This window comes from Xenia sp. Carnegie-2017, unplaced genomic scaffold (assembly GCF_021976095.1).
Source record: "Xenia sp. Carnegie-2017 unplaced genomic scaffold, XeniaSp_v1 HiC_scaffold_23, whole genome shotgun sequence".
Classification (NCBI taxonomy): Eukaryota; Metazoa; Cnidaria; class Anthozoa; order Malacalcyonacea; family Xeniidae; genus Xenia; species Xenia sp. Carnegie-2017.
This window is the reverse complement of record NW_025813486.1, coordinates 11,581,966-11,598,684: the sequence shown is the minus strand read 5'-3', so window position 1 is coordinate 11,598,684 and position 16,719 is coordinate 11,581,966. Positions and strand designations below refer to the sequence as shown.

Below are 16,719 nucleotides of genomic sequence, written 5' to 3'. Positions count from 1 at the left end.
GCTTGTCTTGCGTGACTGAACTTGCTTTCTTCAATCAAACATATCGGCAAATGTCCTTGAAATAGATACTTGGCAGTATATTGAAGAAAACAGTCCGTTAGGTGATGACGAACTTGCAGTCATACAAAAAATATACCGTCATGTTGCGTATCGAAGATGTTCGAGATGGATTTTCCATATTCTTGGCAAGAAATGTCGAAGGCCATTTCCATCTTTGGGCGTCCACATATGACGCACAACTTTACCATCCGTTTCTACCTACATCCTACCGCAATGACGCATTGCGGTGAGGAAGTGTTCTCTTAACATGACTATACTATTTTACATCAACATAATATCCGTTATATCTTATAATCTATAATATGACACAGTCACACACTACACAACATAACATTACAATTTACAACAAAATCTGCTGTCTACAAAATACAATTCTTAAAACTTTCTTCTATTTGTAATCATCTCTCAGACTTTGGCGAATATGTTTCATGAAGCTTTAGCTGTCATATTTGTTGATGTTTTTAATCGTCTACGATTTCCTACGAGTGGAAATGAAAATGGACACGAACAAGCTCCGATACAACCATACAAAATGTATACTGAATATATAAATATATAACTTATTTTTCTTTATTTATTTCATTATATATATTGCATGTACATGATGTAAAAAAAGTGTGAAAAAACGTTTTTTTAAGAATAATTCACAATGACTTCATCAAAACACATATAAAAGTATATTGTGTTACCAGATATGCCTCCCAGTTGTGACGTCATTGCATAAATCTGCATATCACATTATATTCAAAACAAATCAAAATGGCCGCGGAACTTTTAAATTGGAGTCAGAAAAACCTTTGTTACATGAAGACAAAAACTTTGGTTGAACTAACAAAGGTATATTATAAGTCTATGCGATATTTCCCGTTAATTAAGCCTAACTTAAAATATACGTTCCATGTCCTTTAAGTTTACTTTAGTAACACAACAGAACAGCGACTGCAGTCAAGGAAAACCTTGTTCATATGTTATGATAATAATGGTGGCAGGATAAGTAATATTGAAAATTCAAGAAAATCGTCGAGTGTGCCATATTGTTATCACTTTTGATAATGTCAAAACCCATTTCTTAACAAGAACATAGCTACGGCATTAGCTTTAGAGCATAAGAAATATAATCTTTTTCAATTAAATTTGTCAATGTTTGAAGGTCAGTCGAAGCACGTTGCTTCAGACGATCTTATTAGGGCTCACAAATCATAACAATAAAAAACTTATGTTATGCAAAGAATCATTTTCGTTTGAAATTTATACAAACAACATGCAGAAAGGATTTAAAAACGCAAATGGAAACGACGTCGAATAAATGACGTTGTGTGACGTAGAAATTCGATATTGGAGTCATCGTGTCACGTAATGTAAATTTGTTATTCGAGGATTGTTGACGTTATGCTCTGTATGTATATATTGTATAATTTAGTTCAAATGTTTTGACCCTAAGAAAACCAATTAAGTACTTGAGCATGATAATCATCATAATTAAATATGGTTGAATCATCGCTTGCTATGTTGTTATAACGGAATTGAATTCGATTGCACGTATTTCAAATTTTCCCTAAAAATCAAACGTAAAAAAAACATCTTCGTCGAATTATTACTTAAACAGTGTTAGAAGAAAAGCATTGAATGACATCCAACGAGACAAATACAATGCAAATAAAACAATCTTTGAAAAGCAAGTGCATGTCGTCATCTAATACACTTTAAACATAAACTAACATATGGTCATAACATTTGTTACTTTGCTAAAGTAAATCATGTCGAATGCCTTCCCGTTTTCTAACTTCATTTTCTTTTCTCTTAAACAAAAACAGAACAAATTTAAGAAATTTAGTTGGTGAAAAAATATAGACAACTGCAGACTATGATATTTATGGCTTTTATACTACAACATACGTCAAGCGAACAAAGGAAAATGCTCCTAATCTTCTCTCATTCCAAAGTGTGTTTTAAATGAGTGCATTTGATACACTGCAGAATGTAGTAACTAAAATGTTTAAATGTAGGCTATAAATACATATTGCAGCATTCAGATAAGCTATATGTTAAATGACGTAACAAAAACACGTTTCTGCAGCAGCGTATAATGTGTTGTTTTCATAGTTGTTATTTTACTTCAATCGATTTATCATCAAAAGAAATCATAATTTATGGAAAGAATGGCGCATCTAAAAAATTATTACGTATTATACCAATTAATTGGTTTTATGAAAACATATTACATTTGTTCCACAGATTTCCATATTTAAGATAACAGTTTTTTACGTAATCAATCAGGTTAACAAACATCAAAACTACGTATACAAACATCGCAAAATTCAAGAACTTAATATACTGTCAAGAAAATGACGTGAAAATAAAGTTGTTTTGAGGTTAATCGACCATATAACCTAAAGTATACTTTACATTGACGTCAAGACAAAACGTATATCTATTGAAGGAAAATTACTGAAGCTAGTGTTTACATCTATTATGACGTCATGAGTACACGTGAAAGTTACAATAAAAGTGATGCAAGCCGATGACTTCTTCGAAACCAAAGTTGCAGAGTCTTATTTAGATAAGATAAGTCGTTCGTACTTATTTCGATTATCTCAGTGAATTGTAAATTATTTTCCAAATAATGACAACATCACTGGAAGTGCTTAACAAACAAATTTATTGGGCTGCTGAAAGCTACTCTAAATATAACAATTTTCAACTACAACAAGGCAAGAAGTTCGCAGCAAAGTTGGCGTTAAACAAGATGATAAAATTTTAGATATGGGCTGCGGAACGGGAGAGCTGACCTTGTGTATCGGAGAGATTGTTGGAGAAAAAGGTCGAGTGGTTGGTGTTGATCCGGACATAGGAAGAATTCACTACGCCATTCAACACAATTATAAAGTGAATAAAAATATATCATTTCAAAATGGTGACAGTTCAAGTGAATTTGTACAGCGAAACAAATCCTTCTACGATATCCATTTCAGCAATTTTTCCTTTCAATGGCTTACATTAGATGAAAAGAAAACTTTTTTGCAAACGGCTTTCGAATGTCTGAAACCAAACGGGACAATAGCTCTCCAGAGTCACGAAGCCTATCCGGAAATAGCTCTCTATGTGGAAAGCCTAATCTCAAAGAGACAGAACGCTTTGAAGAATATTAATGATAAGAAACCGATTCAATTTTTTATGTCCAAAGCTGAAACAACATCCCTTATTGAGGAAATGGGCTTTGAAATCATTTCAAGTGATTATGAATTTGCAAAACAACGATATAAAACACTAGACGATTTCCTTAACTTTTTTAGTGCCTCTGATTATCATGACACGAACATGATTTCCAGCAGCGAAAGAAAAGAGTTGATGGCACGTTTTGGCAACGAAGATTGCAGTGTGGATTTGGTGGACGATACAATATACCATATTATTGCAAGAAAAAAGTACAGAAGACGTTAAGTAACTGTGTTTACTATTTCAGTTGCTTTGTCGTACTTAATTATAACATATTATAGTTATTATCAACGTTTAAATTACAAGCTTACAATTTCCTATTGGAATATTTTATCATTACAATGATGTATCATTACAAATAATACTAACGTCTGAAAACTTTATGGACGTCACATGAATGTTAAGTGTTTAGGTACAAAGTATAGTCTCATATAATTCAGATTTGAAAGTTCAATGAAATCAGAAATAATAGGAATGGAAATAATTTCGTAGTCATCAGCATTTGAATTTGTTTTGAGTTATTTTGTAACATTTTCTTTAATGCGTATTGAGCAATGTAACCTTAGCGTTGTAGGCGTACAAGGTTTGCAGATGCTATACTCCGAAAAGCCTTTTTACCAAAGGTTTCAGCATCGAGATCCCTCTAAATATCGTTACAGTTGGGACATTTATTATTCACTTATTTGTACACATTTGTTCACAATAACAGTTATAACCAGAAACTGTTACAGTATTGCAATCATTCAGTTAGAGAAGATATGGAGTCGAGTATAGCAATTATAAATAAAATTTAGAATTAGAAGACTGTAAAATGAAGTAAGTAAATTTTTCTTTTGCATTGAAATCGAATGCTTGTCTAAAAGCGCTTAATTTTGTATTTCCTTACCAAAACTTACTACTATACCAATTTGTACAATTGAAATACCTCAAAACTTCGTTAAAACTACCAAACCAATACGGCGTCATCAACTTTAAGTATTTAATAAACTAAAAACTTAATTAACAAATTCTCAGTGTTTTTTCAGCATTATCAACACGTCGTACATTAATGCACGTGCCGCATGCCCTATAAAAAAAGTGTTAGACAATGACTCTTTATGAAATTAAAGTATAATGACGCAGAATGTGGACATTGGAATCATCGTCCCATGTAATGTAAATCTGTCATCTAAGGATTCTCGACGTTATGTTTTGTATACATACTGTAATTTAGCTCCATATTTTGATCATAAGCAAACCAATTAAGCACTTGACTATAAAAATCATCATAATCAACATGGTTGAATCATCGATTGCTATGTATATGTTATCAGGAAATTGAGTTGGTTGCATGTACTTCAAATTTCCCCCAAAAAAATTTAAAAACAACCTCGTCAAATTTTATTCAGACTGCTTTAAATGAAAGCATTGAAGAATATCCAACCACACAAATACAAAGCAAATTAAAAAAGAAAGCAAGTGCATGCAATGTATTACACTTTAAACATACACTAATATATGTTCATAATTAAAGTAAATCATGTCGAATGTCTTCCCGTTTTTAAACACCACTGTATCTTCTCTTAAGGCAAAAAAAAGAACAAATTTAGGTACTTTATTATTGGTGAAAAAGAATAAACAACTGCAACTATGATCTATGCATGACTTTTGTAATACTACGGAAAGCAGACACAGCAGTGAATATCCTAATCTTCTATCGCTCTGCAGTAATTTAGTATATTTGATACACAGCAGAACGTAGTTAAATGTTTGAATAAATGTAGGCTATAGATACATATTGCAGCATTCAGATTACCTATATGTTAAATGAATTAACAAAAACACGTTTCTGCAGCAGCGTATAATTTATGGAAATAATGGTGCTCATAATCCTTGTTAAACGTGTAAGAAAAATTCTTACGTAATACCAATTAATTGGTTGTATGAAAATTTATTACAATTGTTTCACTGATTTCCATTTTTAAGAAAGCAGTTTAATACGTAATCAATCAGTTTAACAAACATCGAAACAATACGTATACAACTTCGCAAAATTCAAAAAACTTAATATGCTGTCGAGAAAATGACATGAAAATAAAGTTGTTTTGAGGTTTATTGACGATGTAACCAAAAGTCCACTTTACATTGACGTCAAGACAACAACGTACATCTATTGAAGAAAAATTACCTGAGCTAGTGTTTACATATATTATGACGTCATGAGTACAGGTGAAAGTTACATGAAAATGACTGCAAGTCGATGACTTCTTTGAAACCAAAGTTGAAGTGTCTAATGTAGATAAGATAAGTTGCTCGTACTTATTTCAATTATCACAGTGAATTGTAAATTATATTGATAGGTTTATGATTTTATGCGTTGATTGGATAAAAAATATGTTGAAAATTATTGAAACAAAAACACAGGAAAACGTCAGTATATGCAGTATTCAAGACAATTAATGTTTGTAATACAGCCTTATGGGATTTTGTGACTTTCAAGTGTAATCGTTTTTCAATCTTTTATGAACAAACAAAATAAGCAAATATCTTACTTGTGAAAGCGATGTGCTCCTTTTTGTGAATGTTAGAACATCCAACAATTGTACAACGATTCGGCATTTTTAAAATATATTTTTTGTTTACGAACAGAATTAACTGCAATTAAAGTTCGACTGGAGACTGGAAAATCAATATAAAATCACACCTGGAAATGTCGAAAATATTTTTTTCTGCATAGCAGTCATTCAGGGAAATAGGCACTTTACGTTGCCGCCATGGTTTTTACATCATAGCTTTAGTCTCCTTAGCTGCTCCAGTTTTAATAGAACTCAATGAAAGAAACAAAAAATATGTTTTTGCTATTTAATAAAAGGAAGGAAAACCTAAAAAATATAATCTATAATGTTTGACGCAGTCAGTGGAATTGTGTACATGCTTATAGTTTTCGGATGCAAAAATTTCCAGCGTTATCTGCTTATGTTAACCCAGAGACTGGCTGACTACAATTAATTGGACTTACATCATTTTTGATTCGTCATGGCATAAAAACAAGTTCCCAAAGACATGATATCTTCATAATACAGAATACGATCCAACGATTCAAAATATGCAGATAAATTTGTTTTACTCTACTTTTTAAAATTGTCGGTTTGACATGGTTTTTGACATGACGTGTAATGTATAGACTGCAGTTTTTTCATTTGAAGTGATAGCGTTTATGTAAGTTGTTATTCGTCGTCACTGTAGTAAATGTACGTTGAAACCTCGTTTTTAAGATTACGTTTACACAACTCTGGATCGGTCTGAAAACGGTAAAAAAGTAACAGAGCTAACTACACGGGAGCGGAATTTCTTTCCGCAGATGTGCAACCACACGTCAAAAAGTCACTTTTTCCGGAGAGGTGTGAGCACACTTTCTAAACGTGGTCAAACGAAAACTGATCGTTGAGCATCGTGTAATCAGTGATATTTCTCTGCACTTTAGATACCAGTCCTCTTCAATTCCTTCCGCGTTTTGGTGCATAATTGAAAATGGTAAACATTTTATACTTAGGAAAGCATTTAATGACGGATTTATTTTTACAAAACAATGTTTTTATGACTTATGCCTAAAGATATAAGCATGTAGCAATGTGTAAACGAGAAGTGGTGTCATTTACTCATTCTTCTACAAACAACTAACGAACCTTTAGAGTAAGAAACATTATATCTAAACACCCGCCAAACTTTATCGGAATTCTTTGAGCGTCAAATCATCGGTAGACTCTAAATTTTCATTTGGCAGACGTTGATACGTGAGGAGTAGTCTGTGTGATCACTTTAACCATGTTTCCCTATTTTTCAATTTTTTTGTTATACATCATGTGTAACCTAAAATGCGATTAAATATTTGCAATCACTAGCAATGCACGAGGCAACAACGAATTGCTAGAGCAACAGAACGTCTCTTTTCCCCCCAAAATAGTAATAAAAGCGTCACATACTTGTAAATAAATATAAATCATACCCCATAGAGTCTCATACCCCGTAGAGTATCATAACGCACAGAGTATCATACCCCAAAGAGTATCATACCCCATAGAGTATCATACCCCACAGAGTATCATACCCCATACAGTGTCATACCCATAGAGTATCATACCCAATAGAGTATCATATCCCATAGAGTATCACACCCACAGAGTATCAAACCCCATATATCTTACCGTCTCACGGCTTGTTTGTATGGAAGCCAAGCCGCCGTTTACCGACATAGCCCGTTAAGCAAGATCTCCTTACGTAGTATATAATATATTAAAATTCTTTTGTGTTTATATGACGACATGGACTGGTCTGCTTAGCGAGATCTCACATAGCACAGGCGAGATCTCGTCTGCCGGGATGAAATTTTTCTAATGTATACATAACTGCCGAACTAGTCCGTTTGCCGAGCTAAATTTTAACTATTTGGGCTTGCGTGTGATAACATATTAAAATGGTAAAATTCGTGCACGTGTAAAAGTGAGCAAAATAGACACGAGAATGGTTAAAAGAAAGAACTTTCGCTGCGATACAAAGATAATGGAGCATTTTATTGATAATCTGTCTGATTATAAGTAAAAGATGTTTTATAAAAGCTTTGATATTGACTGCGAAAAACTTCTCGGCAAGCAAGATGAACGTCATATAAAACACATCAAAAATTCATCTCGCTTACCGGGCCAGCCCGGGACAAAATAAACAGACCCTCGGACAGTTTTGAAACAGAAGTTATTGATGATGTAGTATTTATAGCAAAACATAGTTTTCACTTTAACATTCAGTGATACTGATAATGAACTTCTCGTTAAATATTGTGAGAATTGTTACTTTCCAGGTACTTTGCTTCGTACAATGTGAGCATATAAACTCGGCTGCGTAACATGAGTCTAAGTTAAAGCGTTTGACTAATTTAGAAATGATTTTAACAGTTTTTGCGTTATTTCAATCAGCATTTAGCACTAAGCACCTTTTAACAATCAATAAAATTTTCATACTTACTACGTTTTGTGACCATATATTTGGCAGGCTAGAGGCTACCCAGATGTACGCAGACGTATCTATTTCAATAGAGGCAGTAATTCGCAATACTATTCCAACATGAAGTATTGCAATTCCGAAGAAACTCGGCTCTTGGCCTGACCATCTTGTGGCCAAAATTTATCATGAAATGTTTTTCTATATTTCTTGCCTCTGGCATTTAGGTATGATTAATTTTTTGTTTTTCATTTTGACGTAAGATTTAAAATATGCTTTTACGAAAATATGTACTGGTACTTATTGTTGCCTTTAAAATATGACTGACTTTTAAATTTCGAAGGGCAAACTCTTTTCTCTTGAAGCTTCTAACTTATAGACAGACTTCATTCGTAGCATACGGACTTAATTGTTAACGGATTGCATGGTGACTTTACCGGTAGCTTTATTCTTAACCTATATAATGAATGAACTCATTTCCCCCAGGTAATCATTAATAAATAGGAATTAATTCTTTAGAATATTAATGCATTACAATGTTTAAGCAAACATTGTATACAGCCAAGAATTTGGTGTCATGCCGTGTCCTCCTCAAAATACACTGTCCTCTGTGGAACTCTTGCAAGATTCACACCACATCACAATTTCCTTCTGATACAGTATGGCTCCAGGTTGTCCAGCCAGGTCAGTCTGATGCTTCTCCTGGTTTATATATATTTACAAACTATCATCGGTAAGTGTAAAGACATTTGCAAGTATTTGAATTGAGCAACCTTAAAAGTTGGTCATTTTGTAGAAGAAGTGGCATATATGCAGGGCATCGAGCAAATAATTTTGGTCACGCTTTTTATGAAGAGCCAGCCCTATGATGTCATGATTTTCAATCATACATATAGTAAAACATAAGTACTTTATTGAAGTTTAATGAACAAATTTTAAAGTGCAAACAAACAACATATAACTTTCTAACAACTCAAAATAAAAATTACTGTCTCAGGTTAAGATCTTAACTTCATCATCATTTTAGTGGCCATGACTTTACATGCAGCTATTAACTTCACCCACACTAAACTTAAGGTCTGTCGAAGGCTCAAGTCGGGCTCTAGAAAATGAGCGTGACTAGATGCTTCAAATCTGAGAGTTTGAGCATGCTCAGAAGTCATTAGCCAATTAGATTAGGAATATTTTTCTATAAAATATTTTGTATGGTCGGGCTGAATTTTGAGAGCCCGACTAAATGAAAGCATGGAACGGCACACTGTTGCTACATAACTTCTCATTAAATGCAAATTTTGAGTTTAATTAAACCAAAATCGTTATTTAAAGATTCAGATTATCCTCTCAACATCCGCAATAAATTGATTAAAACTATTTTGAAATTCAAACTCATTTATTTTGAATTTTTATTCGAACAAATTCTTTCTTTTGGGGGAAATTTTTGGTCGGCCCGACCAGTGTGACCTCTAGATACGCCACTGGATATATGGCTCAAGCAGGTTCTGAAATAAAATTTTTTTTCAAGTATCTACATAGATAACTGGGTTTTGGAATTTGGTATCCTTGCTTATCATCTAGTATCCATGTATGGATTACATAACTAGTTGGCTTTTCTTATTCCTTGGTCAGATAGAACATAACCTTTGACTTACTCTTATAAGTTCATGATGAATCTTAAAGTTCCTTTTTCCATTTAATGAATGACAATAAGAGACCAGTAAAAACATTAATTGCTCTCCGTTTTTGTAAGAAATGTCGTATCCCATAAACATACAGGCAAAATATTCTCGCTATCCAAATAAATAATTTTTATTATCTTGTGGGCATCACGATACTGTCAGTCAGTTGGTAAGTCAGTCCGTCAGCCAGTTGGTAAGTCAGTCAGTCAGTTGGTAAGTCAGTCAGTCAGTTTGTAATTCAGTCAGTTGGTAAGTCAGTCAGTGAGTCAGTCATTGAGGATTTTTTTGGGGGGGAGGTGGCAACCGGCAGAATGAGTCAAATGATAATCTAAATTTTTACTGGAACAATAAGGCTTAAATGCTTATTTCGGGATATAAGTCAAGTCTAAATGACTAAATATTAATAAATCTCAATAAATGTTAAATTACCAGCCATTCTTCTGATCTGCTCTATCATGAAAAGATGCAAATAAACAAAATATGTGGTATACTGTAGCAAATGTAATCATTTCATGTTTGGTTGAATCCAAAATTACGTCAAAATTAAAGGTTCTTGCAGAAGAACACGTTTTCTATCACCTTTTCATAAAAAGGAACATAGGAGGCGACTTCCCCTTCACCTCCCTTACTGTCAACCACTGCTCAGTCACTCAGTGTGATTTATTTTTAGATACATCATTAATGCGGGTGAAAATACATTAAGGAATTTTCGCATGGGTGGATTACCATCAAAGGGACTTGACAAGATGTTCATGACTGGCTCAACAATCAATCACATTGGTGGTCTGACGAACATGCTTCTAGCGACGCAGAATGATGGCTTTTCGGTCGATAAACTTGTCGATGTCTACGGTCCACCGAATTTGGATGCATTCTTACAAACAATACAGAAATCTTTCCAGTACATGAGTAAGTTCGAGTTTGTAAAACTTCACCAGATTGAGGAACGAATAAATTGGCTGGAAATTGCGAGTGATAATAATTTTCAAATTTTCGCCTTTGCTACAAGCGATTGTTCGCAAGAGAACGGTCGGACGATTTTCCCAAATCTTGCCGTTTCTTACGCGTTTTTATTACAAGAACCGCTACGAAGAGTTCGCATGGATGTAGCAGAAAATCTTGGCCTGGCACAGGACGTTTTGAGAAATGCTATGTCAAAGTGTCAAATGGGATATTCTGTTGATTTACCTTGTGGAACACAGGTGAGTTAACTATCCAATTTTAAACTTAGTGTATCAAATGGAAAGTTTTAATGAACAACGCTCAGCAGGAAGTAGCTACATGTTGTGAGTTTTTGCACTGTTTGAGTTACCGTGTTTTATGTTTTAGTTTTCCAGAGTAAGGCTGCATGAAGCCTGGATAGCCTGTCGACTGGAGAGTGACTTTTTAAGCCTAATAAAAAGTTGGTTGTATTTTCTTCGCGAAAATTCAACTTTGTTTACTTTTTTTAATCTATTAGTTGCAAATCATCGTTTTTTTTCTCTTAAAGAAATTTTTGTAACGTTCCGAAGAAAAACATTACCATACACATGCTAGCCTATCCAGTTCTCATGTAACCTGCCCATAAAGAGTGCTAAATCCTTAACCCTTTACGTACTTCCCAAGTTTTTTTGGTCCTTTACGTTTTGTATGGTTTCCTTGATGTTGCCATAAGGCAACACTGGGAGAGAAAGGGTTAATCAGGACAAACATTACCAACTGTTGTTAACCTCAACTATCTACGCATATATTCTGTTATACTCTATATGATATGGCTATTTCAAAGACAACTTTTAAAGAAGTTATGTGCTTTTAGACAATAATGCCGCAGGTTGATTAAAATTGTTTGAATATACAAGTATAAACTCTTGCAAAAATAATTTATAGTAACTAAATTGACGTATTTAATTTTTGTGCTAAAGGGTTTTTTGTGTTCTATTTAGATCAATCGACAATCATTTGTTGTCATAGATTGTCCATCAAAACAAGTCCTCAACAAATTATCTTCTTTCATCTCACGTGATTTCTTCTCAAGTGATTTGCACACTCACGTGGACATAGTAATTCACATGACCGGAAAAGATATAGCAAATTCCATGGAATACAAATCTTGGATGACAACGTTTCACCCAGAAACGAAACATCTTATGATGAATGATCACGTGGTTGAAAGACCAGCTTTCACCGTCTTTGATGAAGTTTATGATAGGTTAAATAAACTTCACGTGAACATTTTCCCGCCGCTGTACTATTCATTGTTTATGGATAAAATTCATTCTGGTTTTAAAGATTTTCCTGAGGGTTCTGTCCATTTTGCTGCTCCGACTTTGAGGTATAATTTTCGGCCAATACCTTTGAAGGCTTTGAACAAAACTTGGTGGCTGTAAAAGCTGTAAATGAAAAAGTACTGTCGGCAAATGGAAGTCGTTCAAATGTGTTCGCAAGCTCTACGTTGAGCAACGATTTTCAGGTTGTTTTCCTTGAACTGGTTCCCGTATTTCATCAAATCTTCGCAATACTAGCGCGATTTTGTTGAATTTGAGGTAAGGGAAAAACCTTAACTCAGTAAACAAGTTTACTTTAAACAATCTTAGCTTTATATAAATAACATGCGATGGACATAAAACATAGAGGACCACTTTAGGTGATAGTAAGAGCTACGATATGTCGTTGCAAATGCATCGAAAAAAGAATGGTTGCAATTGAGAAAGGATTTCATACTTGCAACATGGAATAGTGAGCCTATTGTACTGAAATATTTTGTTGGATTGCTAGATTTTTCATGGTGTCTGGTACTGTATTGTGAACATTGACGTAGCCAGATCGGAAATTTTGTTATGCTATGTAAAGTTATATGTGTTTCTTACTAAGAAAATGATGTAATCTAAATTTTACATACCACGACCAAATTTGTACGCTGGCTATAACATAGACTGTACATATGTAAACAGGACGAGTGAGCTGTGAACTCTTCCACGTTTCGCTGTTCCTTTACTTTACTGAGAATTTTGTTTATGCAACTTTGGCATCACTGTTTCGTTATTACACAGTGATGAAACGTCCATTTTAATGGACTGTGGCGAAGGGACGTTGAGACAGATGTTTTATCATTACGGAGACGATGTGAACACGATGCTAAAGCGAATCCGTACCGTGTTCGTCTCCCATATGCATATTGACCATCATTTGGTAGGTTCGTACTTTTATATTATTGCTGCTATTAGTTTTACAATACTCCACATAACACGTTGGCTCAATCTTTTCACCTAAGATACGTAAAACGAAACCTGTAAAATTCATTTTCTTCAATCGAAACCGATTTTAGACAAACCATCTTAATTGTTTAAAACCAGTCTATGGTTAGTCCACGGTCCAAATAAGTTTATTGTTGATAGCGTAATTTTAAATCTAAATGCCATATAAACTCTGTTAATTGTCAGTTTTGAAAGAATCAAATCTTACAAATCAAATGTGTTTTAGGTATTTTGGCTGAGCTCCAATCTCTAACCTGTTATAATATATGTTCATTACTGACGCAATCAATATATTTAATCATTTATGCATGTTAAACCATGAATATTTATCATAAATTATCAATTTTTAGGGTCTTGTCAATATTTTACGACATCGTAAGAAGATTATGGTGAGCTTGTAGGAATGACTTTACAGCTTTGCATGTCTTCTTTTTATTTTGCAATAATTTTATGCCAAACTTTGCTGTTATAATAATTGCAAAATTACCTTTGTGTGTTGTAACGGTTGAAATTTTCCGGTACTTTAGAAGGTAAATTGTGTCATATCTAGGGTGATTCAAGTTTCGTAAGAATTATTGGTCCAGAAACTTTGGATTTATACTTAAGATATTTCGAAATGCTGTGTGGTGAAACTTTCAACTTCAGGTGAAAATTCTATCTTTCTGTGTTTTTTTTTGGGTTTTTTTTTCATTTCTTTTTATAAGTTAGCACTAATGACATTTGACTTTTTATCAGTTCCATAGCCACCTCGATAATTGTGGACCAATTTTCCTGTAAATGAATTTTTTTTTTCTGCGGATGTTAACATGCATATATGAATTACCTCCTCCTCTATTATCGAGGCTAGCTATGGCATTGATTTGTGTAGGTAATAGTATAGTTTCAAGTGCAATTACGTATAAACATGCACGGGTGAGTATTTCAAAGACTGCTGCCCAATAGCGTGAGTTCAAAGAACGATTAAAAACAGTTTACTTTGAGTTATAGTTTGCCTGTACCGTCCAACTCTATCTTGTTTCGTTACTCTCTATAGCTTCAGATAGCTTCGTTATGCGGTCTAACTGTTAAAACATTCCCCAAAACCGTACTTGCTCCTTTGTTTTATTCTTTGCATTCTTTTGTAATTCTTGAATTTCAAACGATTGCAATTGTGGAAATCTTTGGTTATTTACAACTACCGCCATGTATTTTTTGAATTGAAAAATTTGTTTGGCTTTCACTGTTTTCAGCCAATCAGGTTACAGTATTTATGGTGCAACTATACTTTTCTACTGAGCAATTACAGATAAACTGCATTGCAATCAACCAGTCACAGTTGAGAAATATCTCATAGCATATTATTAGTAGTTTGTTTGGGCCTTGTTCTATTAGCGAAATTTCTTAACGAAATTCGTGTATTTTTGTGCATGTGTTCTAAAATGACTAACTTATAGCAACCTTGTTGTTTAGTCGCTCACAATATTTGTTTTTTAGGTTCACTCAGTTTTGGTGGGTGAAAAGAGGATTGGGGAAGAAAGAAGGCAAACAATTTAGTCGCTCTTTGGGATTTTCTTCTGTAAGTTGATAAATTTCTAAACACCATGTATATTTGAATATTCGATAAAAGTACTCGAGGTTTGATTGACTTTGGCGTACCACACAATACAGAATTCGAGTTAACTATTTTTCAGATTTCTGTTGTCCCTACGAAACATAGTGATTACTCTCATGGTTTGGTACTTGAACGCAATGGATGGAAAATCGTTTATTCTGCTGACACAAGACCTTGTAAACAGTTAATTGATGCCGGTTAGGAGAAACCGACAAATCCATTCTCTTTTTATTTCGCTATTTCTCTACTGCATCATTTTTTTTCACGAGTAACGAAAGGAAAAATTTTATTGTGGTGATATGGCCTTATCGAAATATTGCCCAATCTCATTAAGTTGTTGCTTGTTTTATAAAGAGCAGTCGTTTAGTTAATAACAGGTTTAGATGCAGCAAAATATGTTTTGCTACTTACGACTGGAAGATGCTTTTTTTGAGCAACAATAAAAATGAAATCTGTTCTATGTCCGTCTCCCTGTCCAGGAAATGAAGGCAACCTGTTTCACCCCTTGTTTGGGCATTCGGCAAGAGCCATCGTGAATAGCGAAATCTTTTCGCAAAGACTGAGCTTTTGCTAATCTCAAAAATTTATCCTATTTTCAATTATATAACATTTATTTTTTGCGAACGCGAATTTCAATGTGTCTTTCGTTAAATATATCATAAAGGACTCGCGTTGGCAGTTTCCTTTCACGTTATCCGTCCTCTGAATATCTGGAAATTCTACTGGTTAACTCTAGATTAATTCCGAAGACAAGTCTTTTCGCCACAATCATTGGAAGAAATATTTACTTTTTGTTGCTATAGGTGAAAATGCGACATTACTCATTCACGAGGCAACATTCGATGATAAACTGCTTTACAGAGCGAAAGAAACTGCTCATTGGTAATATAAGTGAGGCAAACTATGTCTTGCTCTTTTTATATTCAACTTGCTATTTCATTGTCCATACTCCTGTTTGTAAACCTTTGTGTCTCTCTTATGTAGTACCGTATCTGAAGCAATCAAATGTAGTGAACTGATGAAAGCCGAGTACACGATTTTAACACACATCAGCAATCGACATATTTTTCCCTGTAAATCTTCAAGACTGCCTCATAACGTGAGCTTCGCTTTTGATCATATGACGGTATGTTTCATGTCACGTTTCGATTGGGAAAAAGGCTGTAAAATTAAAGATTGTACATGTCGAAATTACTGTTTTGCAAAGTATCTGCAAACGTAGCGAATTTTGGTGTTTTTCCAAAGGGAGTTTATCGTTATAGGTTGAGCAAAAAGATCTTAAAAATATTCGTGGAATAATGGCAAATGTTGAGAGAACCTTTGTATACCAATGGAAGAAAAAAAGAAAACAGAAGCAAGCTGTTAAATCAAAAGACTCTCCCATTCTTGTGAATTCTTAAAATGTCCATTCACCAACGCAGACATCAACTTGATATTTAGTGAAATACTGTTCTGCTAGAAAATGCCCGACTAAATATTTGACTGGAGTAGCTACTTAACCGAACGAATGAATTCTTTGCCTTCAAACTTACAGGCTTGCAAGTAATTTTGAATTGAAATTACCTAACATTTAGTTTTATATAGCTAATCATACCACTCCAGAAAGTTTTTTTTACATTGTGTAGACTCAAGGTGTCTCAAAGGGGGTAATTTTTATACTTTCTATTGACAGATAGATAGGCCGACCCCGACAACTGAAGCAGATTTTTGCGTGGGGTTTAAGAAAAGCATGAACGAAACATTAGCACTATACTTACAAAATTACGAGAAAGGTATTTAAGAGTTATCGAAACACTCGGCAAGTTTGAGAAAACGAGAAATTCGTTGGCGAAGTTTATTGATTTTAATTACATTTCCCGCGCAAACATGCAACTTTCAGATGTGACAACCAATCAGCGCCTGTGTTTATAAAATGCTGTTTATGAAGTGTTATATTTACTGACTGTCAAGCCGATTTTAAATTCAGCCA

General features: G+C 34.0%; 3 protein-coding genes and 1 long non-coding RNA gene across 5 annotated transcripts; all 4 read left to right on the top strand.

The window, feature by feature from the left end:
- The first annotated feature begins 253 nt into the window (after nt 1–253).
- On the top strand, nt 254–1,058 carry LOC124447807. Its single transcript, XR_006948832.1, has 2 exons — nt 254–897; nt 971–1,058. It is a non-coding gene; the product is annotated as an uncharacterized LOC124447807 (long non-coding RNA).
- A 1,765-nt stretch (nt 1,059–2,823) lies between these two features.
- Nucleotides 2,824–3,501, top strand: LOC124449115. Its single transcript, XM_047000061.1, has one exon. It carries the CDS (start codon nt 2,824–2,826, stop codon nt 3,499–3,501), a length of 678 nt encoding a protein of 225 aa, XP_046856017.1.
- A 4,921-nt stretch (nt 3,502–8,422) lies between these two features.
- LOC124447803 (zinc phosphodiesterase ELAC protein 2-like) lies at nt 8,423–12,382 on the top strand. 2 transcript variants are annotated; one of them, XM_046998803.1, is made up of 4 exons: nt 8,423–8,477; nt 8,770–8,934; nt 10,597–11,128; nt 11,849–12,382. In XM_046998803.1, exons 2-4 carry the CDS (start codon nt 8,912–8,914, stop codon nt 12,290–12,292), a joined length of 999 nt encoding a protein of 332 aa, XP_046854759.1. In that variant the 5' UTR covers nt 8,423–8,477; nt 8,770–8,911; the 3' UTR covers nt 12,293–12,382. The 2 variants fall into 2 exon arrangements, with proteins under 2 accessions (XP_046854759.1, XP_046854758.1); XM_046998802.1 differs by having other exon boundaries at nt 8,770–8,983.
- Nucleotides 12,383–12,393: 11 nt separating this feature from the next.
- Nucleotides 12,394–16,570, top strand: LOC124447805 (zinc phosphodiesterase ELAC protein 2-like). Its single transcript, XM_046998804.1, has 9 exons — nt 12,394–12,448; nt 12,956–13,094; nt 13,510–13,548; nt 13,710–13,804; nt 14,633–14,714; nt 14,830–14,947; nt 15,554–15,632; nt 15,735–15,876; nt 16,013–16,570. Exons 2-9 carry the CDS (start codon nt 12,975–12,977, stop codon nt 16,148–16,150), a joined length of 813 nt encoding a protein of 270 aa, XP_046854760.1. The 5' UTR covers nt 12,394–12,448; nt 12,956–12,974; the 3' UTR covers nt 16,151–16,570.
- The last annotated feature ends 149 nt before the right edge of the window (nt 16,571–16,719 follow it).